At 40.0% G+C, this 25,335-nt stretch overlaps 1 protein-coding gene across 1 annotated transcript; it reads left to right on the top strand.

Moving 5' to 3' along the window:
* Positions 1-1,021: 1,021 nt before the first annotated feature.
* Positions 1,022-14,149, top strand: NAPG (NSF attachment protein gamma). Its single transcript, XM_051773819.1, has 12 exons — positions 1,022-1,179; positions 2,844-2,911; positions 4,044-4,128; positions 4,723-4,740; positions 5,314-5,344; positions 5,811-5,920; positions 6,057-6,123; positions 6,783-6,853; positions 7,989-8,067; positions 8,574-8,653; positions 10,115-10,244; positions 11,219-14,149. The coding sequence occupies exons 1-12, from the start codon at positions 1,124-1,126 to the stop codon at positions 11,366-11,368; spliced, it is 945 nt and encodes a 314-aa protein (XP_051629779.1). The 5' UTR covers positions 1,022-1,123; the 3' UTR covers positions 11,369-14,149.
* The last annotated feature ends 11,186 nt before the right edge of the window (positions 14,150-25,335 follow it).

Raw genomic sequence — 25,335 nt, 5'->3', positions numbered from 1 at the left:
TGGGCAGTAAGAGAGACTTCAGCATTTTCAATTCAGTTATCAAGCGTATAGTTTGTGTATCTTGCATGATTGTGTAGCCTGTGTTAGCAACCCTGGTGTGCTCAGCCACCAATCACACCTTCTGCATAAGGTTTCAGTGCTAGCCTGGCTAGAGACAGCCTCTTGTTTACACAAACACTGAGTCAGAGGAGCATGCCTCAGCAGAATGGCCACTGGAGGCTTCCTGCAGGGCAGGGCAGGTAGTTCAGCCTTTGGCCTGTGAGTTGTGCACTTCTAACAAAAACTCGTCTCCATGTGAAAACACTGAGAAATGCAAGCCTGCACTCATTCCTGTTTGGGGCTGTGTCCAGTTCTGGACTCCCCAGTACAAGAAAGACAAGAAGCTACTGAAGAGGGTCCAGTAAAGGGCCACAAAGATGATGAGGGGTCTGGAGCACCTCTCTTATGAGAGACTGAGGGAGCTGAGCCTGTTTAGAGAAGGGAAGCCTATAGGGGATCTCATAAATACATATATATATATATATATCTCAAAGGCAGATGCCAATAGGATGGTGCCAGGCTCTTTTCAGTGGCGCCCAGTAACAAGACAAGGAGCAATGGCCACAAAACAAAATGCAAGTTCCACCTCAACATGAGGAAGAATTTCTTTATATGGAGCATGTCAGAACACTGGAAGGTCATGGATTCATTCAAAACCCACCCGGAGACGTTCCTGTGTAACCTGCTCTAGGTGACGCTGCCTTGGCAGTGGGGTTGGACCAGATGATCTCCAGAGGTCCCCTCCCACCCGAAGGATTCTGTGATTCCGTGTGATTCTGTTCCGTGGGCCTTAGACACGACAGAGCCGGGGGCTCCGCAGGGGAGTTGCCTTCTGGCCCCCGGAGCGCGGCACAGGCCAGCCCTGCACACCCACTCCCCGGCCCTGGGCTCTCCCTCCCCGCCGCGGCTCAGCCGCCGGACCCGCAGCATGGCGGCCCCGCCATGCCCTGCGCAGGCGCGGTGAGCGGGCGGAGCCCGAGCCCCCGCTCCTCCTCCCGCCTGCCTGTGATCCCTGCTGCCTTCCGTAGTGGGAGCGCAGGGAGGCGGAGGAGTGCGGGCGAGTTCGGGCCGCCGCGCTGGCGAGATGGCGGCGCAGAAGATTAACGAGGCGCTGGAGCACATCGCGAAAGCGGAGAAATAGTGAGCGGGGCGGAGGGTGCGCGGTGGGGGAGGCTGGCCGGCGGCTGCCCGTCAGCGCCCGGGCTCTCCGGCCCGCACCGCTCCGCTGTCCCACCGAGGCGCCGTGTCGTCTGCTGGCCTGGCAGGGAGGCTGAGGGAACACCCCGAGTGCCGGGCAGTGGGATCTCGGGAGATAGGGAAGGGGGTGGCGGGGTCGGGGGGGTCTGGCCGAGGGAGTAGGAGGGCATTGCTGCTTGGCCCCTCGTCTGCCTCAGGGCAGCCTCCCTGCAGGGGGTGGGTGCTTACAGGACGTCCTTATGCCCCGAGCTGGGAGACGAAAGCGGCCCTAAAACTAAGAATCGGTGTCGGTGGGGCGGTGCGGCTCAGAGGCCTGGAGCCTGAGCAGTAAGGGCCTTCTAGCCTCCGTTGCTCAGACCCAAACTGGAGAGGGAGGGGAGTCACTTCTGCCCTTCTGCTGAAGTGAGTGGGAGGAAAACAGGATCACAGACACAATTAGGTTGGCAAAGAGCTCCGAGCTCATCGAGTCCAACCTAGGACCAAACACCATGTCAACCAGACCATGGCACTGAGTGCCACGTCCAGTCTTTCCTTAAACACCTTCAGGGATAGTGACTCTACCACATTCCTGGGCAGCCCATTCTAATATCTAATCACCCTTTCTGTAAAGAATTTCTTCCTAATGTCCAACCTAAACCTCCCCTGGCACAGCTTAAGGCTACAGACAAGTGAGAGAAAAAACTTATGGAGACTGTAGTGGATAAAGGGGCTTGACTTTGCAGAGGTGATGTGTTTGTTTCCTACACCTGTGAAAAGTGTGATTGTTACTTCTTGGAGGCCTTTGAAGACCTATGCTGACGTTTATCTTGGAGAGCTTAACATCTGCATATGAGTCGTTTATTGTGTATTTTAACACTGAATAGAGGCATTTTGCTTATAAATCCCAACTTCACAGACAGCAGTATGGATGTAATAGCACTGACAAAGCTGCTATGATTTCAGTAAGAAGAGTAACAGGCCCTCTGGAATCATGGATCAAAAGTTATGGTAACTTTTATATTTGTTTTAGAAGTGAGGCAGTCAGAATATTGAAATCAAAATTGCCTGATTACTCACTTCATTTTACAGTGTACATTTTTCCCTAATGTATGTGTGTCTGTATGTGGCACCATTTAGTGTAAACATATAAATGATATATGACGCTTTGTGTTGGTAAGTAAATTCTTTTATTTGTGTATGCAGTGGAGAGTCTTTGATAATTCTCATCAGCAGAAAAAATTCCTGTAGAAGAACACTGGAAACTTCCTGATACATGAAAAAAAAATATATTGGAAATATTGTTGGGTGTTGTGGTATTAGAAATCTTGAGGCATCATGTTGCTGTAGGCTGACTTCTTACTGCTGAGGAGCTGGACTTGGGGAGACTCTCTGGGGACAGCAGAAGCATGTTAGTGCAAGGCATGTAACTATGGGAGATCACTGCAGTGCTTTATGCAATTCTGACCAGTGCTGGTATTTGTTTTTACGGTACTGATGCCACCATAGTATTGGCATATAGGTAACTGCTCCTTTCCAGAGGTAGTCTAAATAAATATATCTGAAGTGTCTTGAAGGTAAAACATAAAATCTTTGCAAATTGTTAATGGACCTTTCTTCTTGTGTTTTAGCCTGAAAACTGGATTCTTAAAGTGGAAACCAGATTATGACAGTGCAGCTACTGAATATGGGAAGGCAGGTATGTATGGCTGTAAATATAGCCATGTTTTATGATTTCAAAGTATTCATTAAGCTTAATCCCTGATAATGTTTTACATATTTTTAGTACCTTACTCTGTAAGTAAAGGTAAAAGTAAAATGAAACAACAAAGTAGCACTATAAAATAAGTTTCAGATTGTACTTGGAGATCTAGAACAGTTGTCAAAACCAATTTTTTTTTTCAAGCTTACAACTTCTACTTTTTATGTTGCTACATGTGATAAAAATAAAGCTTTCCTTCTTTCGCTTGTCCACCCCCAAATCCTGTGACTTTATCTACAAAATAACAAACGTTCAAGCTGGTTTTAAAATTTTGCTTAATCATCATCTTATAAAATGCATCTTGCAAAGACTGTCTCAGTAAGGTAGAGAGATGCTGCCAAGTTGGGGTTTTCTTTCAGGCATACTGAGGTCTCTTTCTTCCTTTTTTCCACTACAAGAGACACACTGAGTATAAAATTCTTACTAGTTGATTTCTTTTTGTTCTTAAACATTTTCTTCCTTTTGATAGTAGTAATTTATCATAGTCTTTTGGCTCCTTACTTGAGGCACTCCTACTTACTCACTGAAGCCTGAATAAAAAAATACAAACATGGAAGAGCAACTGGAGCATTTATAAATTGAAATTTATTTTAAATCCTACTTTAATATTTTATCATTTAAATGGAGATAGAAATACATAGTTGTGCCCTGAATTGGTTGTGCTGAGGAAGTTGTTATATGTATGCCTTATTGGTGGCACACTTCTATTCCTACCACGCTGATTTTGTATAACCTCTAATGATTAAAATGATGCACATATGCATTCCTGCAGTTCTGTAGTTACAATACAGAGTGAGTGAGTTTCAAAAACCAGCTAAACACGTTGTGCACTATGTATGATACTGTGGTGGTATGGAAGTGGTGTCGACAATAAATGTTTTTAATGGCAACTAAGTGACTAACGAAGCAAGGAGAACCGTCATGGGATTTTTGGGAAGACCCTGGTAAACTGTAACCATTCATTTAAAGAGTCTGTTTGCATCTTCAGGTAGCTAAACTCTTGAGCAGAAGTGGTAAAAAGAGGACAATGGCAAGCTGTAAATAAAACCTCTTATTTGCTTTCTTGCAGCTGTTGCTTTTAAGAATGCCAAGCAGTTTGACCAGGCAAGGGAAGCCTGTTTGCGGGAAGCTGAGGCCCATGAAAACAATAAAGCGTATCTTTTCACTGACTGCTGTTCTTTTTCCCAAGAAGCTGACTAGTTGATACTTAGATTGTGGTAGTGGGGCTTGGTAGCAGGTTGTTTAATACATTTGTGCATTTTGTCGGTCTAGCAGAATTGCTTTTTAAAAGACTGTTCCTGTGTGCTCTGAGTGGGAAATCTAAAGAACTCTTGATTAGAAAATCAGTTCCCAATCAGAAAATATGTTCCAAATAACATCTGGACTGATAAGATGTTGGCAGATGCCTGAGATGTCTAGGTACTGCTTCAGAAATTTTTTTTTTTTTAATTGCCTACAAATGGATAGTATAAACTAAACACACCTCTGAAATTATTACAGTACTTGTACTGCTATTTAATAAGCAGCAAAATATTTTAAATAAATGTGCTTTTTACAACTTTATATGCAACTGTGCATTGTTATGCTGCATTTTTCTGTCCTTGGAATCATTTATTTTTGACAAGTTGCCTATAGTGCCTTTCTGGAGTTCCTTGCTTTGAAACTAGTAGTTGTATAACATTTTGCACATTAATTTTTTTTTTGCATTATGTGACTTTTGTCCTTGACTTTGACTGTTTAACTTCCAGTCTCTTCCATGCTGCCAAGTAAGTACAGAAGCACTAAGTAATCTGAAACAAATTTTTCAACATACAGTACAAGCATGAACTGTCATTTTGATTTCACTATAGTAAGTGTTATGGTTCAAGTAATTTTGCTGTTTCAAAATCATTTCAATGTAAGTGGGAGCTAGGAAAGTCTGAAAACCTGCAATGGCTACCTGAAGAAATGATGATTTTGGCATTCTTTGGCACTTTTTGATAGCAAATATTTTTTCTTAGATGATCTTTTCGTAATTTTGAAATTCTATACTGTTGAGCTTATAAAGAAATTTTTAATTAAAGAGTACTTCAAAGCAAGCAGATAATGACAATAATCCAAATATTGCCCATGGATCAGATTAGAATAGATTTTTAGTGGGTAGTGTGGTTGAAACACTTAATTTGTGGAAGATAATGTTACATGTACTCTGTCTCATGAAATAAAACACTTGTAACTTCTTCAAAGCATTAAATATTAACAGTGAAGTGATAGCCAGTGCATGATAACCTTTGCTGCATAACTACAGCTTGCTTAAATACACCATCTTTAACCAAATGGTACATTTTTTTTCTTTGCAGAGCTTATGAACAAGCTGGCATGATGCTAAAGGTATTTTCATTTACTAGTTTTTATTAAAAAGTTCTATTTTATAGGAGAAGAATATTATGCACTGGATCATTTAACAAGTATATATAAGTTAATTGCCTATTAAAGTGATACTTTTCTGTTGCCTCATAGTGCCCACCAACACCTTCAGTAGATTAGGAAAGCAACATTTGTATTTGGGGGGTTAAAATAGTTTTTCTTTTATAGGAGGAAAGAAGAGTGCATTGTGTCACAGGGTTACAGAAGAGTGGTACTGCTTTTGCTCTAAACTACCACAAATTAATGACTTACGTGAAAGTTTAGTATTCAGAAGTGAATTTTATGGAGTTGTTGGTCAACTTTCACTAGCTCTACAAGTTCATAAATAAAAATTAGAATCTTAAAAAGGTGTTGCCGTTTGCTTTGATTTGTGTCATTGTTCATAAACTCAATTCCTGACAGCAGTGTCCCTTTGACTGTTGCTTTGTAGGAGATGCAGAGACTCCCTGAAGCAGTTCAGCTGATCGAGAAAGCCAGTATGATGTACCTGGAGAATGGAACACCAGATACAGCAGCTATTGCTCTGGAACGGGCTGGGAAGTAAGTCTGAGCTATGGGGGCTAGAATGCATGCAAGGTGTGGGTATATCTTTGGTTTTCTTTTATGTCTTTATGATGCTTTCAGGTAAAAAACATTTTCCTTTTATTTGAAGAGAAATTTTGGATGTTTATTACAGATTAATAGAAAATGTGAGCCCAGAGAAGGCTGTGCAACTCTATCAGCAAGCAGCATCAGTGTTTGAAGTAAGTGGGTGATTTGGTTGGTTGGTTGGTTGTTTTTTTCTTTCAGCTATAAAATCAAGAAAAAGCCTAAGATTTGGTTCTAAATTTTTTCCTTCCTTTTACGTCAGTGACTGAGTTATGAAGCTGAAGGCTTCTTATGTTGTTGAGAAGGAGATTATAAAAGTTAGGAGTCAGTTTGCTTTGCCTTTTTCTCAGTTTAGGACTTGACTGAACCTGAATTTTGTGTGTTGTCAAGTTTTCTACCTCTTGTTGGGCAGCCCAGAGGGTAGGGAGCATATCTGCTGTTGAGTCCTGGAGCCCAAAATAATTTGAAATCCTTGAAGTATAGAGGAGAAACATTTGCTTGGTGCTCTACCAATGCCATGAGGCGATGCTTTGCCTTTTTGCTACTGCCTTTGATGTACTTCTGTATTGTCAGTTGGGACGTGTTTCCAGATTAGCAAGTTTGCATTGGTGTTACTTTGCTGAGCACATCCATAGAGGAGCTGGCTGTGGAACTTGGGAGCTCTGATACTCTTCATGTTTCCCTTGTGTGAACTGCTGATGCAATAACTAACAGTTGTTCTAAGTTAAAGGTGACACACTTAGATAAAGATCTAGTGGTCTTAATGCTGTGTAAATGAAATAAGAACATATGAATTCTTTTTGTTCTTCTCTAGAACGAGGAGCGTTTACGGCAGGCATTAGAAATGCTGGGGAAGGCATCAAGACTTTTAGTCAGAGGACGCAGGTATAGCTTTATCCTTTCTTATTCTTTTAATGTAATTGAATCTTAAATAGTTATTTTGATTGGTGTTTTTTTTTCTTGCGTTTTTTGCATTTATATACTGTTACTTAATTCTTCATTGAGACGCACTTCAAACTAAAATTCAGTTTCTGTGGGATGCGCCATGTTCATCCAGGAACCACCTGTTTTGTATTCTGGGATAATGTGGGCTGAAAGGCTTTATTTCCTTTGTGTTTGTTGAATAGCTAGGAAGCACATGCACCAGTTTTCATTAATTATTAAACTGCTTCAGGATTTTTTTTTTTTTGTTTTTCTTTTAATACTAATATGTAGAAAGTACTTGAAAGTCTTTTATGGCTGTGGGAGACAAAACAGGGCAATTAAGTGACTAACATGAGGAAACAAATCTGCTTGCAGCAGTCTGATTCCGGACTTCCTAAAGAAGAGCGTTCCTTGGAGTCTCAATGGGACAAATTCAATTGTAATTACTTGCACCAAACTTGACCTTCAATTCAGCTTAGACTTGCTTCACTGAAACATTTAGGTCCTTTAAGAAATTTTCTGGATTTCTAACTTTACTTTCAGGACACTTTATTTCACTGCAGAAAAGCAGTCAGAAAAGAAAAGTGACAATGTAATTTGAAAGTCTTTCTGTGAAAGCCAGTCAGCATAGCTTCAGAACATATGAAAGAATTGGTTACTCTGTTGCTTAATAGCTCATGTGCTTCTTCTAATTTCTAGAAATTGAATATGATGATTAAAAGAGTATTAAAACTCAGAAGTAGTTACTAATACTAAATATTGGTAGTTCATGGATATCGGACTTACTGGTAGCTTATAGTAACCTCATGACATACAGAAATCTGTTAGGGTGTGGAACAAAGCATTCATCTTGTACAATGTTATAAAAAACAAGGCTTCTCTGAATGAATACCAAAGATGTTCTTAGCATGTATACAAAGGAATTGCTGACTGTATATTTATCTACTCTGTTAGTAAGATCTACTGCTGATTTTTAGTTGTGTTGCTTTTTATTGCAGTAGACTTGCTACTGTATTAGTTAAACACTTTGTATTTAGCCTCAGTTTTGTTGTGCTGTATTCCTGGTGCTGATACTCCTGGGTTTTTTTGGTTTTAGATTAGATGAAGCTGCATTGTCTCTTCAAAAGGAGAAAAGTATTTATAAGGAAATTGAAAATTACCCTACATGCTATAAGGTAAGTTCTAAGAGCCAGTTTTTTTTCTGGGTAGTTAATGACAGTTGACATCTGACTGACGGTATGTACCTCTTGATCCAGGGATACATTTCTTGCTAACAATGAGAATTCATGGTAGTGCATGTTTCCCAAATCTCTAACTGTGCTTTTTTCACTACTATAATTTTGAAGATAAGATGCTGATATGTACAGGAGCTGTCAACACCAAAAAACCACATAAAAATAAAGATGTTATAAAAAATAACAAGGTACAAAAACTGTTACTTGGTACAACAGTTCATTAAAATGTTATAGGAGATAATCTATTTCATACTAGCAGAGGATAGGCTTTCTGCTTTTTCACTATATTGTTCTGACTCTTTTGTGTCATTATCTTAGAATGATTGGGGATTGTAATGACCTTTTTCATGCTAAATATTAGCAGTCTACTGTTTTTTTCATATTTTACTGTTAATTTCTAAGGAATCATTTGGTTTATTTTTTTTTGTTTATTTCTTTTTGTTTAGAAAACTATTGCTCAAGTCTTAGTTCATCTTCATAGAAATGATTATGTTGCTGCAGAGAGATGTGTGAGGGAAAGCTATAGGTAAGTCTGCTTCATCTCCTATAATTTTAAAGCGAATGTTTCACTAATGTAGATCTTTTTGCTTGACAGTGTTGCAATTGTTTCATAAATTTTCAACCCACACTTCTGTTGACTTACAGTACAATAATAACATTCCCTGGTACGTGGCTATCAGAAATTTTTTTCACACGTAACAGATTTAGATGTAATTACTACAGTGATTCTTCTCAATGAACCTAAAATAAAAAGTTAGTCATAAAGAACTAGTTATGTGCCACAGGGGAAATGAGATGGAAATGAGAAGTTCTTCCTGTGTTTTCCCTTGTTAAAAGCTGAGCAGAATACCGTTATGGCTAGGATTCTTGTCTTACTGCTGTCCTTTTGGTTGTATCTTATTGTGTGGAACAGAGATGGATAAGGTATTGTAAACAAATGTTTAGGATTAAAAGTGGGTATTTCCACATGTTGCTAACTGAATTTTAATTTTTTCAAAATGTTTTTGCCATGTGTGGAGGCCCTTGAAAAGTTTTAATTCTAACTTGCCATTATGATATTTTATTGCAGTTTGAGAAGGGAAATATGGAATACAGTATCAAAGCGCACAGTGGCAGCATTCCAGTATAATCAATTAAACCATCTAGTATGATGATTAGACTGAGGGAAAGATTAATCTAAATGTTTTAGTTAAAGAAAAGTTTGCAGCATGTGAGTTACTACTTTTCTGGCTGTGTTAATCTAGGAGATCTTGCCCTCATCATACTTTGGAGGAAGAAAAGCAAGATTTCTACTTTCTGTAACTTTTGAGTAGCTGGTTGAACTGAAAGATAATGTAGGAAGCAGAAAGTAGTCTAATTGAATATGCTGAATTGAAGAAGGCATTTTTTACACATACAGGAGAAAATTCTGGTGTCAGAATATGGATTAGTGTTTAACCCTGGTTCCAGAAGCTTCCCCAGCAACTTTCATTTCAACTCTCATTTGGACTTCAGTAGCAAAATCTTGAAACAACATGTTTTTAGTGAAATGACTTGAACATATATATATGTTAAACTGAACTTTATTTTTATAAATAATTTTTCAGGATCAGTCATTTTTCAAATCTCCATTTTTCAAATCCCTAATTTGTATTTTATGTGTAGAAATGAATGACAGATTTTTTCTGTATGTGAAGTGGAGGAAGAGTTTATTGACTAGTCAGGAAAAGGTTTAAAAATTCTAATATACTTGTTTTGTCTTGACTGTGGTTGTGGTCTTATTCTGAGAATGCAAACTAATATTGCTGAAAGTTTAATTTTTATGGATATGATTCCTGTACCTGGAAAAGTCAAAGTGGTTATAGGCAGTTTTGTGGAATAACCAGTCTGTCAGATTCTTGAAAGCTGCTTGCACTTCTGCTGTTAAATCAGCAGCATTTAAAGATAGAATAGCTGAGTGTCAAGTAGATTGCTGAAATGTCTTAAATAAACTCTTAATTTCCTTCAGTATACCAGGATTCAATGGAAGTGAAGATTGTGCAGCACTAGAGCAACTTTTAGAAGGGTATGATCAGCAAGATCAGGATCAAGTTTCTGAAGTCTGTAATTCTCCACTCTTCAAATACATGGATAATGATGTAAGTAGGCAATTCCTGTGGGATTTTTTTTTAATAATCCTTTTGCATGTTGAGGTTAAGAGATATGGTTTTTTCCTAGTAGAGGAAAATAAGAAGAGCACCATCCATGTATTTATTTTGACTTGCTGTCATGCTACCCCATACCTGTAAACTTCATATATTCTTTACCTGTCAGTGATGGTGCTTTCAGATGGTGTGAAGGCTTAGGTGAAAGAGCAGCTTGTTATGCATTTGATGAGTTTGTTTAATAAGTTAACCAAAATTCAGTCCCCTTCTAATTCCTTCTTTAAGGGCCAGAACAGTTTACTACTTCTGCTTTTCCTCAGAAATATAACAGCATAAACATTACAGAGTATGATGCCTACAGGATGGCATTGTTGGATGCTTTTATCCATCACTTATTCCTTAGCAAGGTACTAATTTTGAAAGATTTTTAATGTCGAGTGAGCAGTTGTGACCATTTCCCCAGCTATTTTTTTATTTAATTGAACTTGTAAATTTAAGAATTATAAGGAGGTATAAGGATAGGAAAGGTGTGAAGTAAAGGAAACATCCGTCTGTGCCAAACCTTGTAACAGTATTAGCTAATTTTAGTTTATTACTCTGTTGAATAGTAAAAGTTGAGGTATTAGTCTTGCTGAAAAACACAATAAAACTTTTTACATTATCTGTTACTAGGTAATGTATGCAGAGCTGCATAGTGGAATTTGTATTTTTGTGTAAAGCTTGAAACAGAGAAACTACAGGATGTGGCCAAATTATTCTATAATAAGCAGTATTAATACAGACCTCGCATCCCATTCTCAGTGTTTGAGACGGAAGAAAATGAATCAATGTTATGCTTATTCTAAGCTGGAAAAATATACTCTGAGAGCAGCATCACTCTGCTGTACTGAATGTTGCCCGCTTCTTTATTGTGAGCATCACTCAATTCTGTAACAGTACAGAAATTAAACTTGCTTTGTTATTGTCAGTATGCCAAGCTTGGTCTTACCTTGGTGGTCCCAGGAGGTGGAATCAAGAAGAAATCGCCAAATGCTGCACAAGACAAAGCCAGAGGACCAGCTGCAGTGGGCTCTCATGCTGATGAGGAAGAGGATGAATATTCTGGTGGACTGTGCTAACTACAGGCTAGGTTGTCTTAAATATCTGACTTATTTGTGATGTTGAGCATATCCAAAGGTACCAGATTTACCAGAGCTTCATTGCAATTGTGATATGGGAATCCTAATATTAACTTGGCAGCTTCTGGGTACAGTACAGGAGAAAAAGCATGACTGTACCTACCATCTTGATCATCTCTTATCTGGTAGGAGCTTCCTTAGGGCCCTACCTTCAGTTGAGAGAATTTTTACTAAAAGCACAGTTTAATACCAAAACCCCAGAAGCACTTGAGTAGGGAGAGTGGTACAAAATTTTAAGCACTGGATTTCAACAACTGTCACTTTTTGGTCCCAGAAAGATGTTTGCGATTGTTTTTGGAGTTAAATACATGATAATTCATCTGGCTATTTATCTCCCGTTTAAGACCATTTAAGGCAGACTGTGCCAGGCAAGAGTTTTACTAGTGTAAACACTAGGGGGAGCATTCAGTTTGCTTTCAGTATGTTTTTACCCCACCGAGGAATATTATTTTAAGACCTTATTCTTTGCAAGCAATATCCATGTAAGTGTGAAAAATATCAAGTCAACTAATTTGAAGTTGTCTTGCAAGCTTAAAAATACACGCAGGTCTTTCCTCTTGAGAACTTTACTGACCTGAAGTCTTTGGAAATAAATGTGTGCATAGTGTTTGTAGTGTGCACCTTGGGAAAGAAAGGAGTGAATGACATTCTTAGCAGTGTTTCTGAAGCATGCCATAACTAGAAAAGAAACTGAAGGTAGCAGATAACATGCATTGAATATAAACTTCTGAAGACAAATGTTTAACAAAAACTTAGGTGGAATGTTTCAATGATACGTATTCTTGATATGAGTCTTTCATATTTTCACATCATAGAACAGATATCTCCTATAAATGGCATTTTTCAAACTAGTTCAGAATCCGAGGTAACCAAATTTTAATACATCTTCTCTACTTTTATTTGGTTTCAAGTCATCATGTGTTTTGCAAACTTCTGTAGTGTCTTAAATTGGTTTCACCATTTTATGCTTAGAAGTTGTCAATTCTAGAATTTGTACCCGTGGCTTATTTCTTCAGCAGAACCTGATCAAGGTCTGCACTAGGGTGACATCACTGGGAATCCAGCAGGGATTTGTGTGTGATGCCCAAAGTTCAATAAACAAGAGACCAAAAGCAACAGTGTTAAGTGTTGGTACAGTTTGTGCCATATTAAGCAGTTGGATGTCATAAAAAATACCAGGTGCATGTCTGACGTACACATGATGTCTGACATCAGTGTGTCAGACATAATTGTGATGAAGGTTAAACTTTAAGAGGGCTAATACTCACTTTCCTTGGGGTGGATAGCACTCGGTAGCATTGTGATGGGTGCACAAACTGCAGCATAATACATAGGCAGGGCTGCTGTAAAAAGTCACATTATTCAATTTAATGGGTGTTCAAAAAACAGTTTTGTCTCTTTGTGTTATGTAATAATAACAATGGGTTTTACAGCTATTTAAGATGCACCTGTAGTCCTTTACTATCTGACAGGTGATTTCCCTTTGTTATTGATGATGTATGTAGAAGTTTTAGCTCTAGCGAACTTTAGGAAGTGAGTTGGTTTTCTCTGAGAATGCTTACAGGTATACATGAAAGATGGCTTTGAAGACTTCCCTGTAACTCTTCTATTTTCACCACTGGAGAAACTTACTCCAGTTTACTCAACTTCTGCCTTCTGGATTTGTTAGTCAAGTTGAACATGTGCTTCTTATGGGGGAGTCTTTATCACAGGTAGAAAAAAACTGCATGTTAGGGAGCTCTGGGAGTGCCAAGTGATTTTCTGCTTGCATTTTCTGCTCCTTCTAATTCTGAAATCCAGTTTTATTGTGTGATCCCAAGGAGTCTACAGTTGCGTATACCTGAGAAGATGAGGTGCATAAGAAACAAAACTGGGAAACTTGTGTGCTTCTGTGAAAGAATTTGCAGATTTCTTTAAACTGTGCTTGTAGCACTAACAGGCCCCTAAAAGAAAAATTAAAATTTATGCATTAGATTCTTAAAGCATACTTTTCATATTGCCAAAAAAGTAATGTGCAAGACTGTCTTCCACACTCCCTCAAGTTGTTTTTTTTTTCCGTGCCAAGTATGGAAAATCTGGGACAAAAGTAATTGGTACTAGACATATTCGGCTGCCATTGAATTCAAAGGGGCTTCTCTGACTCTTAGTAGTATAATCTTAATCTTTGATTGCAATGTTGCTGCAAAGACCAAATCTGCAGAAATGGAAGTGTCTGAACATAAGATGGTCTATTTTATATAACTTATTCTCCTATTTTAGACAGTGAAAGTGTGTTAGGAATGTTAACTGCCTTTTAGTAAATGTTAACTATAGAAGAAACTGTCTGTATATTATGTGTTAGTGTTTGTTTCTATCTTTCAAAGCAATTTGCACACTTATGTAAATACCATTTAGGTGATCTGAAATGGAAAAGATACCATTTACAGCAAGAAACTTTCCAAAACCAGTGTTGACTGCAAGAAAAATAAAGTTTAATTGTGCATGAAGGCTGAGCAATGGCCAGTGCAATGTATATGTGAAATCAGAAGATTTCTAAATTATCTGTAACTTAATACTCAGATGATCAAGCACAGTGTGAAACCTCTGCTTTATATGTTCTTTTCCCCAATCTGTGGTGTAATAGAGTACAAAATGTGTTTGTGACAACTCTACAGATGCTGCCTCTTGAGAAAAAAACTATATGTTTCACCAACATGGAAAATAAAACTTGAAGTTAACACATTGGTAGTACCTTTCCCTGTTGTTGATCAGGTCCTGCTGAGTTCAGCTAATTATATTTGTCAGTTGGGTCAGATTTTCAAAGTGATTTTCAGCAGGAGAATGCAAACTTGTCATTATTTGGTTGGATCCAATGTGAAGTCTGAAAAACAACAACATTTCAATGTTTCTGTACATTCTTTACACAATTTAAGGATGTGAATTCTGTAACTTTGGAGACTTCATAATTTTAGAAAAATCACCTTTTCTACTGTTTCAAAGTCAAACTTGCTGAAATACTTGAAGGCTGAAGAATCTGGAACTGAAGTTCTTCAATGTGAGAGGAAGCATTCCTCAGAGGTTACAAATAAGCAGCTGTAAAACTACAAGAACTAAGCTGCTCTTGGAAAAAAATAAAATTAAAAGCTTTATAATCTAGATTTATAACAGATAGTGAACCTTTTTGGATGCAGGATGGGAAAAAGAAGCAACTGCAACCTCCCCAATTAGTAGTGATAGTAAAATTGGAGGAAGTAGATGTAACTTGAGAGAGCAGTAGGGAACCACTTGGGATCTGTAGTTGTTTGAGCAGGGATAGTCATGGCTGGGCTTCGCAAACAAAGATTTGGGAAGGCTCTAACCACATTTGTTACAGGCACGTTGGTGACTTATGAGGCCAATACGAGACAGACATATCCGATTGCAAAAGGCACAGTAGAAAGACCCTTTAGATGGTATATTCTGCAGAACACGATTCTTTCTGCGTTGCCTTTTCTCCTCGAGAGTGATCCTGCGTGTGTTCTCAAAGGAGACAGCTGTGTTATAGATGATGTTTCTCCAGGCCTCCCGAAATGATCATCTCACTCCACGAGGATCAACACGGTCAAGTCAGATATGGCAATGCACTTTCTGAGCCCTTTTAAATTAAGAATGGTGTGAAACAAGGCTGCGTTCTCGCTCCTACCCTATTCACAGTCTTCTTTAGCATGATGCTCCAAAGGACCACGGCAGACCTCGATGATCAGGACGGTATCTACATTCGATATCTTACTGATGGAAGCCTATTCAACCTAAGGCGACTGAAGGCCCACACCAAGACCTTAAACCATCTTGTCTGGGAGCTGCTTTATGCTGATGACGCCGCCCTTGTCGCCCACACAGAAGCAGTTCTGCAGCGTTTAACATCCTGCTTTGCAGACGCTGCTGAGCTCTTTGGGCTGGAAGTCAGCTTAAAGAAGACAGAGGTCCTCCATCAACCTGCACCTCTGGAAGTCCCCCATCATCCCCACATCACCATTGGCCAATCAGAGCTCCAATCAGTCCAGCAGTTTAATTACCTAGGCAGCCTCATCTCCTCGGATGGTGAGATTGACGGAGAGATAGACAACAGGTTAGCAAAGGCATACAGTGCTTTTGGAAAACTCCACAAAAGAGTATGGCGTAATAAACACTTGAAGAAATGTACCAAGAGCAGGTATAATAATGTCTAAGCTAATGGTCTGTAGAGTCCAGCATCTCCGGGAGCTGGGGTTGTCTCTTCCCCTGCCTCGGTGCCTGTTGGACAAGACGTGCATGAGCGTTGTCTCTGACCACCTTCCGAAAGGCTGATGGGTGTTTGTTCCAGTGCTGCTGTCATTGCCCTTCTGCCGTGATTTCCAGTGCGTGCACAGCTCAGCAGTGCAACCTTTAGCCTGGGATGGGAGCGAGAGGCAGCTGCAAGACTGCACGTACGTTTTAAGAACATATGGCTGTTGCGATTCATCTGCTGAGTCTAATGGGAATAGTGGTAATGAGCGTGGCCGGGCTCGGCAGTGCTCACTGCCAGGATATTAACTGGTGTGAAACCAGTTTAGGCTACACAACGTAAACGTTGTGGTCCTGGAGTGACAGAAGCAGGCCCTGGTATGTGTAAAGTGAAAATGGGTTGTCATTAGTTGCCTTGCTTGTTTTGGTTATTTATTTTTGTGCCTTTATTTTGCATTGTTTCTTAACTTGGTGTAATCTGAAGTGGGTCTGCTTTCCTGAGAGTGTTGTTCTCTGTTAGCACTAGATGGTGCCACAGAGCTGGCACAGGGCTTTCCTCTGCAGATGGGCAGCCTTCACTCTATGTGCGGGCCAGATTCTACATTTAAATGTGCTCAGCTGGAGTGTTGATTTGGTTAGAAACATCCTAAGGGGTACCTGCTTTTGCTGCTGCTTTTCACGTCTGGAAACACCTGCCTGAAGTTGTTGAAGAGAGCAGTGCCGTAGGGCCAGCCCATCCCCCTCCTGTCCTGTACTGGCTGTGCAAGTCCTCTGGGATATGGCATTCCTGCCAGGCAGCTGTGCCTGCTGCTCGGGCATATGGGGTCAGTGCTGCGTACAGCCTTGCTCCAGCGTTACCTGCCCTTACAGCTGGCCCCACTGTTGTGTTGAATCCGGGCTGACACACTTCCCGGCCTGCTGGCTGCTGTGAATTGCAAGGGCTGTCTCAGAGCTTTCCTCAGCAGGGCCAGTGCCAGGAGCTGGCTGCCAGTGAACACTCCCACTCCCTGCCTCAGAGAGCTGGTGGCAAGAGACTGCCTTGGCTGCTGCTGCCAGAAGTACTCGCGCCAGCTGTGCTGCTAATGGACTCTTGGGCCATGAGCAGGAGGCAAGAAGACCACTTAGCAGCAGCAGCGTGGCTCTGGTCATAAGGAAGAAGACTTAAACCACTCTGTGTTGTTCAAGGTGCCTGGGAATAAATACAGGTCCAATCCTCCCTCCACCTTGTGCTGATACCCATCTCCTCACCTGTTACCTCAAACTTAAGCAACTACATTTATAGTTTTGTCAGAGTGTTTTATCACATGATAAATGGGCCCTTCAAGAGGTTCAAATGCCAGCTGTGATGGATATGACCAATTTGCCTTTCTCTCCACTTCTCCGAACATGGACCTGGGAAATTGGGTGATTAAGAGCCAGGTTATAGAGGGTGAGTGGGTGCATGGCTGGATGAAGAGTGAATAAAACGGTAGCCAATGTGCACTATAGCCTGTTAATAGCAATTTTCAACTCTAGGGCTGGCTGATTCTGCTACCGTTGCAACTCTTGTTGCAGCCACAAAATTTTATGAAGTGCCTCATGGACAAAATGCAGTGTGAAAGGACAGAAATCAATAAGTATGTGTGTGTGGGGGGAAATTAACTGAAAATGGGAGGAGTGTGTTGGTCACCAAGTAATGCTATGCTGATGGATGGAAGAGAGGGCTCCTGCTGCAATTTGCTGAAAGGACTTTGCTTTAAAAAAAAAATACACCACATCCTGATTCATCCGTAGAGGCAAGGAGGGAGGCATGAGGACTGGCATGACTGCTCTCTTCATGGTTGGGAGAAGATCTGCTGCCATGTGCCATGTGAGGCAGTATGAACACAGACACATGCTGGGATTTAAGTTCTTTGCTTGTCACTAACAGACTGGAATTCAGGAATTAAAGGTAAAAAAGCATCAGACAGGGACATCTTTTGTGTGTGTGTGTGCAGCTGACAACTTTCTAGGTAATGCTTGCTGTGCTGCACTGCTCAACAACTGCCCTAGAGTAATTGTGTTATTAAGAATATAGCTGAAAATTCATGAAGTGTAAAGATCTATGGTACCCCGTGTGTTTTATGGGTGCCAAGTGTTTTATTTAACTGACCACCATCCACTGATTTTCTGGATTTATCTTGTGTAAATGTATGATTTTCCAAGCTGAATAACTGGAGAAAGAATGACGTTCCTCTCAGCACGTGATCCTGGAGCACAGGTTGATGTGTAATGAGTGAGTGGTTAAAGCTGGGTGGACTTGGAAGGCGAGGCAGCTTTGTAGCAGCACCAACTGAGCAAAATATTTTAAAGCTTTTATAACAGAGATGTAGAAAGAATAGTGTATTTTAAAATTGTCCTTTAAATAAGACATGATTTGGTAACTTCCACGGTCTTAATGTTTATCTTCCTGTACTTACCAGATACTGCGTCTCATGGGAATTCTTAAGAACTAATTTTCTTGGAAACACCAGCACAGAGTTATTTCTCACCACTTTGGAATACATCAGTCTACTCCTGATGCAATACATGAGTTTGGTGACAGGCCCTGCTGCCAAGGAACATTGGAAAGGAAAAGAAAACACCCTTCTTTTTTGTTGATTGAGAAGGAGATGTACATAGAAGGCTTAGGTGTTGGCTATTTTTCCCTTTAGATCCTAATATTCTCTTTATAAGGATGGATTTTTTTTCCTTTGTTGTTCATGCATGTTAGTATGTGATCTGAAATTCAAATAGCTGGTTTTCTGTGTCTGTCCTCCTGTAAGCCATTAGGGAGCGAAAAATTTCTTGTGGCTGAGATGGGGGCAGGGGGAAATCAGGAGAGAAAGCATGCACGTGTCTGCACACATTAGTCACTTTTTGGTTTAGGATGTGTTAACACAGAATTACTTGTGATCTCTTCGTGGACAGGAGGCTGTCACATGGCTTCGGATCTATATGATTTTGCTGCCGTTTTTTGTGTGGAGGTGCTGCGATGATGTTGGAACAGGTGTAAATGTCTCATGGTCAAACAGAATCTGGTATTAATGACGTGCTGCCGAGGTAGTAAATGCAAGTAGCAATCTGAATGCACACACATGATATATATTTATCTCCACTTGTATTTATAGCATAATAATTTTTGTTTTAGAAGGTCATGGATATCTAAACCAGAAAACATATTTCAGAAGTAGTGTTATGTCACAAGACTGAAATGCAGTAATGGGATGACTTGAAATTTACTGTAATTTGGGGTATGTATTAATTACTTCAACACTTTCAGAGAGGTTTCTTTTTCAAGGATAAATTTCTGTGTATCCATTTTGCATGAGACAGATATGGAGAAACATTCCACATCTGTGATCACTCCATCTGACTTTGAAATAGTTTGTTAAAAGTGTCGGGGTTGGAGGAGGTATTCAGAGTAAATTTTTTCCAAGGGATTTCAGGAATAGTAAAAAAAAAGTTAAAGAAAACCTGTGCCTATTGTGTTTTCCTTATAGCAGATTGCCCTGTGGATAATTCTGCTGATGACTGTATGTACTATTGTATTGCTATAATACAAAAATTTGGTCACTTTTAAATGCAGATATTGTAGCTACTGGGACTCTGATATTTATGAACCAGAAGAGTGGAAACATTAATTAATAGATTCAACATGACTGAAGTATAGAAAGAGATGAGGAGGCAGTGTGTGATGTGGAAAGGAGTAGACTTAGAAAGACAGAACGGATGAGGGTTCCAGCCCAGTGCTAAGTACTCGTGCCCTCTTATGTGCGAAGATAGGATGACAGAACAACTGGAGATGTAATGTGTTGTTTGACAAATAACAGAAATGTAACATGAATCATACATCTGATAGCTTGTGTCAATCAAAAAAATCACCATTTTTGTCAGAGATTTAAAGGTATTTTGAGCATCATTGGCAATTCTGATGCACTGCAGTAGGGAAAAGCACGTTTTTATGATGTCCCTTTAATGAATGTCGAATTCATACTATTCTATTCTAATGTATTTATTCAGTGGAGATTCCAGATGCATAGCAACTGAATAGAGAGTGTAGTTAAAGGGATCATGTTCGCTGCATTGTTTCCTTTCCTTTTCAGGTGTGTATATTTTGTCTTTGCTGCAGGAACAGGAGTGTTCCTTAAAGGCTTTGCTGAGGGGTTTCTGAGGGGTTTGTTTTGGTTTTGGGTTTTGGTTTTTTGTTTGGTTTTTTTTTTTTTTTTTTTGTTTGGTTGGTTTTTTTAAGTTTACCCTGAAGGGAAACCAAACTTTTGCTTTGGGCAGATAATCCAGGAAGTCTTCACTCTTTTGACCATTATTTGCTTGATTCTCAGCGCCTTATTAAAATCATTGCTTTTCGATTGACAGAGTGCTGAACTTGGGTTGTGTTCATTGAAGAGAAACAGTCATAGATTAATGCACTTTCATGAACCTGGAGCAGATCCTGGTCTTTGTCAGGAATACAGGATGTTCTCTGTTGGTGACAGAAAGACTGGCGTTTGTCACTGTTTTGCATTTTTATTTTTGATCAAATATAAATAATGGGTGAATGTGACATATAATCATTAGATTAAATAAAGGCTTGAATTTAAAACATACAAACTGTTTTTCCACCCTCAAGCAGACTTTAAGGGTCTGTCATACATCACCAAACTCTTTTCTTTTTTTTTTTTTTTGAGTGAGAAATTCATATTCCCTTAAGTTAAATGGTGTGGTGGCTCACTAATATAGCACATGCCATATGATACAGAATTACGGCATTCTGAGACAGTTGGGTTAAATGTGATTTAATTGCTTAAAATATGAATGCTGTGTTTCTTGTCAGTCTTCTGAGTTATTTCAGTGAAGTTATTTGTGTCTTTGGCTCTCTTCCCAACTTGCCTAAACATCATTTCTAAGTAATGTTTAAAGATATTGATATTCCTGATTTCTACATGAATGGTTGGAAATCTCTGGCAGTGATTTTCTCTTCAGATGATGATTTAAGTTACTCCTAGACAGCTGTGGTATATTTTTGTTCACCTCGTCAATCTCTAAATTACATTTGTCCCTATGGTTCATTTTGTTTAAGGGATGCCATGTTACATATCAACTGTGTGAGCCAGACTGTCATACTTCATGCTTTTCAAAGTATTCCAGGCTTTTTTTGGATGGATGACTGGCAGCCTGTGGACCTTTGGCAAACTGTGATAGCCAGGCTGTGATCAAATTGATTTGAGCAGAAGCCTAGGACGATTCTTGATTATAATCTTGTTTCTGTTGATTGAGCTCTTTAATAAAAATGTCTCTATGGTAGGAAGGAGAGACTGCATGAAGAGCCTGGGAGTTGCACATCCCAACTGCACTGAAGTTAAAAGAATCAAAGGGTGAAACTTCTGTAACCAGCAGGAGAGGATAAAACACTGTAATAGTCTGTGCACAGGTCTGTCCACACCCATGAGTGCATATACCTTAAAAAAAAATCACTTCCAGGAAAGTATAAGAAGTAACTAAAATAAGGAAATGGTATTTTTTTATTTCTTCAGTGATGGAGATTTTAAAAAAAAATTATAATTATGGATGCGTTTGTAGCCAATGTGGCAATCACAGAGCTAGGAGAAAATTCTAAATCTAATTCCAAATCTGGATCATCAACTAAATGTCCCTGGAGTTCAGTGTGGGAGATAAGTTGGAATCCAGTGTTCTCCAAGTGCACGTTAAGCAGTAAACTTTCTCTCTCTCCTGTTACTTTTTTTGCCTGCAGACATAATACAGCAGATCCTCAGCTGTGTGCAAGGTGCACTGCCTTGAGGCAGCCAACTGTACCCACAAGCCAAATTCCTGCAGCAAGGGATTGCAAACTTTGGCTTTCCACCCTTTCTCCCAGACAGGCCTCCATGGAAGGCAAGGGCTGGACTGAGACTCCTGTATGTGTTTACCAGTCACAGACTCCCTCTCTTGAGGGAAAGATATCCACTTTCTTTTTCTGTCAGGGTTTCTAAACACCGAATCGTGCTTGCCGAGGCGCTGAGTGGGAGAGACAAGTGGACAGGGAGGTTATCTGGCCAAGGATGAGTTGGAGGTTGAAACAACATCTACTGTTTGTCAAGGTCATTTAATCCCAGGCAAATTGTATTTGAGCTTCTTGGGGCTGTTTGAGTTATTACTGAAATGCAGCAGTTTCCAGAGCTGAAGGCATCCACAACATAATAGTATACTCCCACAGTGCAAGAAGACAAAAAACCAGTGCTCTCCAATTACTTCTACAGTATGGATTTAAAATAGGAATTTGATGCTGTTTAGACTAATTACTGGACTGATTAGCCTGCCATCATCACTTATGGTTCTGCTCAGTGCCTTGGTTCAAAAGTTTTGCCAACTTTTTGTTTCTGCCACGAGCATTTATGGTGACATATTGTGGTCATGGCCCTGTTACACCCAGTGATGCTATACTGGCTTTCTGTGTTTGTTACATAGAAATTGCCATGTTTCACTCTGTTGGTTTAACAGACTTTAAATTAGGCACTTTGTAAGCAGTAATGTCAGGTAAGAATAAATAAATCTACCAGACAGTAACACTACTGTAGTTCTCCAAGTATAGTGAGTAGGCATCATCAGAACAACAGCATTTATATTCTGCATGAAGTGAATCTGGGACCGAGTGAAGAGTCTTGGAAAGGTATAAACATGTCTGAAGTACTGGCATTCAGAATTAGAAAAAAAAACCTCTGAACACTATGCATTGAAAGCTTCAGCACAATCTGATATACTGTCTATTACAGTCAGTCCTTAGTTAATTGCTGACATTAAAAAACTGACATTTTTTGGCTTACTCCCCTCCTTGCCTCCTTCCCCTGCCTCTTCCCTCATTAAAAAAAAAAAAAAAAAAAAAAAAAAAACAGGCAGAACAGTTCTCTAATTTACGAGACAATCTCATAAATTACCGTGATGGAGTTAGTTGTCCAGCTGCCTGTGACCAGTTGGGCATTTGTTGGAAAAAAAAAGACTTCTGAGAGTTTCATGTCTTAATGTGAATGATGCTCCATCTGAAGATTTGGACTGGATTGATTATTCCCCAGTTTCAAATATTTTCTTCTTTCTTTCATTCTGAGGGTAGTAACATTAACATATTCTCAAGGAACCTGTCACCCAAAATGCAGGTAACATTGGAGATGTAATATAGTTGCAGACAAGAGCTGGCATCACCCCTACTTTCAAAATGTTATTGGTCTCTGATCAACTAAAGGGAAGCCACATTCATGTCATGCATTACTTACTAATGAAAAATGGAGTAAATTTTAACAGAGAACATAGGGAAAATTTTTTAACCAGCAGTAGTGTTGATGTTTTTATCCTGAAATGGGTGTAACTAGAGTTGTGCAGTGAACTGGCTTTGAGACTCTGAGAACCGTCTTGTTCCTCTACTTCGCAAAAGAAAAACATGCTCCAAAAACATGTTTTGAGATATTTTTTGTCCTTTCTGATGAGGTTTGTTATTCATATAGGCCTCATATCATCAGTATCAAGCTGGGTAAGCAAAGTCTTGCTGAGAATGGTCAGGACTGTCTTGTGCCTTTTATAAAGGCAGCAAAATGTCAGCTCTGCACTCAATACAAAGCCAGATGATCTCCATTGTATTGCAATGTTCCTGACACTGCAGTTCTTGAGAGGGGAAAGTCATGAGCTGTTCAACTGTCATCTGCTTGTGTCTACAATGAGTTTGCAGACCCTCAGGGTTTCTCTAACTCGATGTAAAGGATAGGGATGGTGTTGTGTATTCCTGAAGTGACCCACATTCTCTTAGGACTGTGTGGGAGTTGCCATGTGTATGAGGATAAGAGTGTAAGCTGTGAAACTTGTGATGCAATGCAACTGCTTTGAGGTTTGCGTTTGAGAGTCTCTGGTTCGCGCAAGCCTTCAGAATTGTGTGTTTCCAGTATGTCCATTTTACTGTTCAGAAGAGTTAGAAAAACACACACACGTCACTGCCCCAGGGTCAGAATTTTCTCTGACCCTGCAGCCCAAAGCTGTACACCACAGAAGAATCAACCTGTTCCTCATAACCCATGTAACAGGAAGGACGCTTATCAGCAATAATCTTGCTTCTGCCTTTACTTATTATCCTAGTTCATTTAGTTTCATCTGCTGAGACATGCATTTATAACATTTTAGATGTTTTAAACTGGGGGTGATGGTTGAGAAACAATCCAGCCAGAATGAGGATAGTGCAGGTAGGGACACTGAGTCTCCTCCAGACTTTCTCTCTTGAGGTGAGAGATGTACCATTCATTTTACTGCATCTGCTTACTCAGGTAAAGTTGCAAATAATGGAAAAAGGATGTCATCTTCCAAATGACCCATAGAAATGGGGAGATAAAGATATCTTCTCTTGATATAAAACATATAAAACATGAACTCATGGGACTGACTGGTCCTTTTCCTTTGCTCATCCACTTTATCTCACCTCTCTTCAGTCCCTGGAAGGAGATGTAGCATTGAAATCAAGACAGGGCATTGTGAGAAACTAAACTCCTCATATTGGGCAGCTGAAAAAGTCAAGCATCTGATAGTAATTGGTTAGTAAATTAAATTTTAACAACCTAGAGGTTGCATGCAGTCCAGTCCTGCTCCCCTAATATAAATCACTCAGATTTTCAAATATGAAACACATGTTTTCTGTCTGACCTTGTCTTTTACGGAGCAGTGGAGATTGCAAATGCAGATGCTCAGGTTTGTCTGCTTTCTTGGCCGCCAAGGCTGTAAATGGCAGCTTTGCTCTCAGAGCACACGTTACATGGACTTGCTTCACAAACTGGAGAACAGATATGGCTACAGGCAATAAAGCTGAGCTGGATCCTGTTCAAACAGTTTTGCTCCCTTTAGGCCTTGTTCACCCAGGGCAGGACTATGACCTTCAATAGCAGGGCTGGTCTGTCTCCCTTCCCTTTGCTGGGACAGAGGGAATGCCTGCTGCTCCCATGGCACGGCTGACAGCAGAAGGCTAGCAGTCACCTGCCATCTCTGCCTGCCACAAAATGCAACTTTTACCCCTTTCCTAGCTGATCAGTCTTAAAGCCAACAACCATGGAGCACTCTGGCTCAACTGGCTTTCCCCAAATTTGTTCCCTGTAGGTACAAGCTCCAGCACCCACTTGGGTGCTGCCAACACTGCTCACGTTTCTCCCAGAGGTGTTCAATTAACCTACCCAGTCAGTTTTCCCCTCGACGGCCAAAGCCCTTGTACTGTTATTCCCCTGGAGGAAGCTGAGGCTCCCTGCATACCATTTCTTCCCCCTTTCTCATCAGAAGGACGTGTCCCAGTCTGACACCTAATTTTTAACACGGCTATTCTTAAACTGAATGGGAGGCTGCATGTTTAAAGCTTCAGATCTACTCTGACTACAGTCAGTGGGAATTTTCCTATGTAGGTGCTAAGTATTATTCAGTGTAAGCAAAACCTGGCCTGTTAGTTTTAACTTTTTTTTTCCATAATAAATCAAATCCTCTCTTAAATTTTTTCTTGAAATCTTTCCTCCTACAGAGGAATTTGCTGTAGCTATAACATTGCCATGAAGTATTCTAGCCATGAGAGCTTGAAAAGAGTTTTCTTCCCTTCTAGAAGTCATGTTTCTTAGGGAGTCTGACTTGGTCTAAGGCCTCTGTGATTTATTGATGTGTTTTGACCTACAGAGTGATGTTACTGT

The sequence above is a fragment of the Manacus candei genome, unplaced genomic scaffold (assembly GCF_025592945.1).
Source record: "Manacus candei isolate 608988 ecotype Guabito, Panama unplaced genomic scaffold, ASM2559294v1 h1tg000008l, whole genome shotgun sequence".
Taxonomy (NCBI): Eukaryota; Metazoa; Chordata; class Aves; order Passeriformes; family Pipridae; genus Manacus; species Manacus candei.
Note: the sequence above shows the minus strand (reverse complement) of the source record. Positions and strands in the feature narration are given on the sequence as shown.

Excerpts from the sequence above, each read along its gene's own strand:
- NAPG (XM_051773819.1), top strand. The coding sequence starts at position 1,124 with ATGGCGGCGCAGAAGATTAACGAGGCGCTGGAGCACATCGCGAAAGCG. Across the intron at positions 2,912-4,043 it reads TACTGAATATGGGAAGGCAG|CTGTTGCTTTTAAGAATGCC; the intron begins GTATGTATGGCT and ends GCTTTCTTGCAG. Across the intron at positions 8,068-8,573 it reads ATTACCCTACATGCTATAAG|AAAACTATTGCTCAAGTCTT; the intron begins GTAAGTTCTAAG and ends CTTTTTGTTTAG.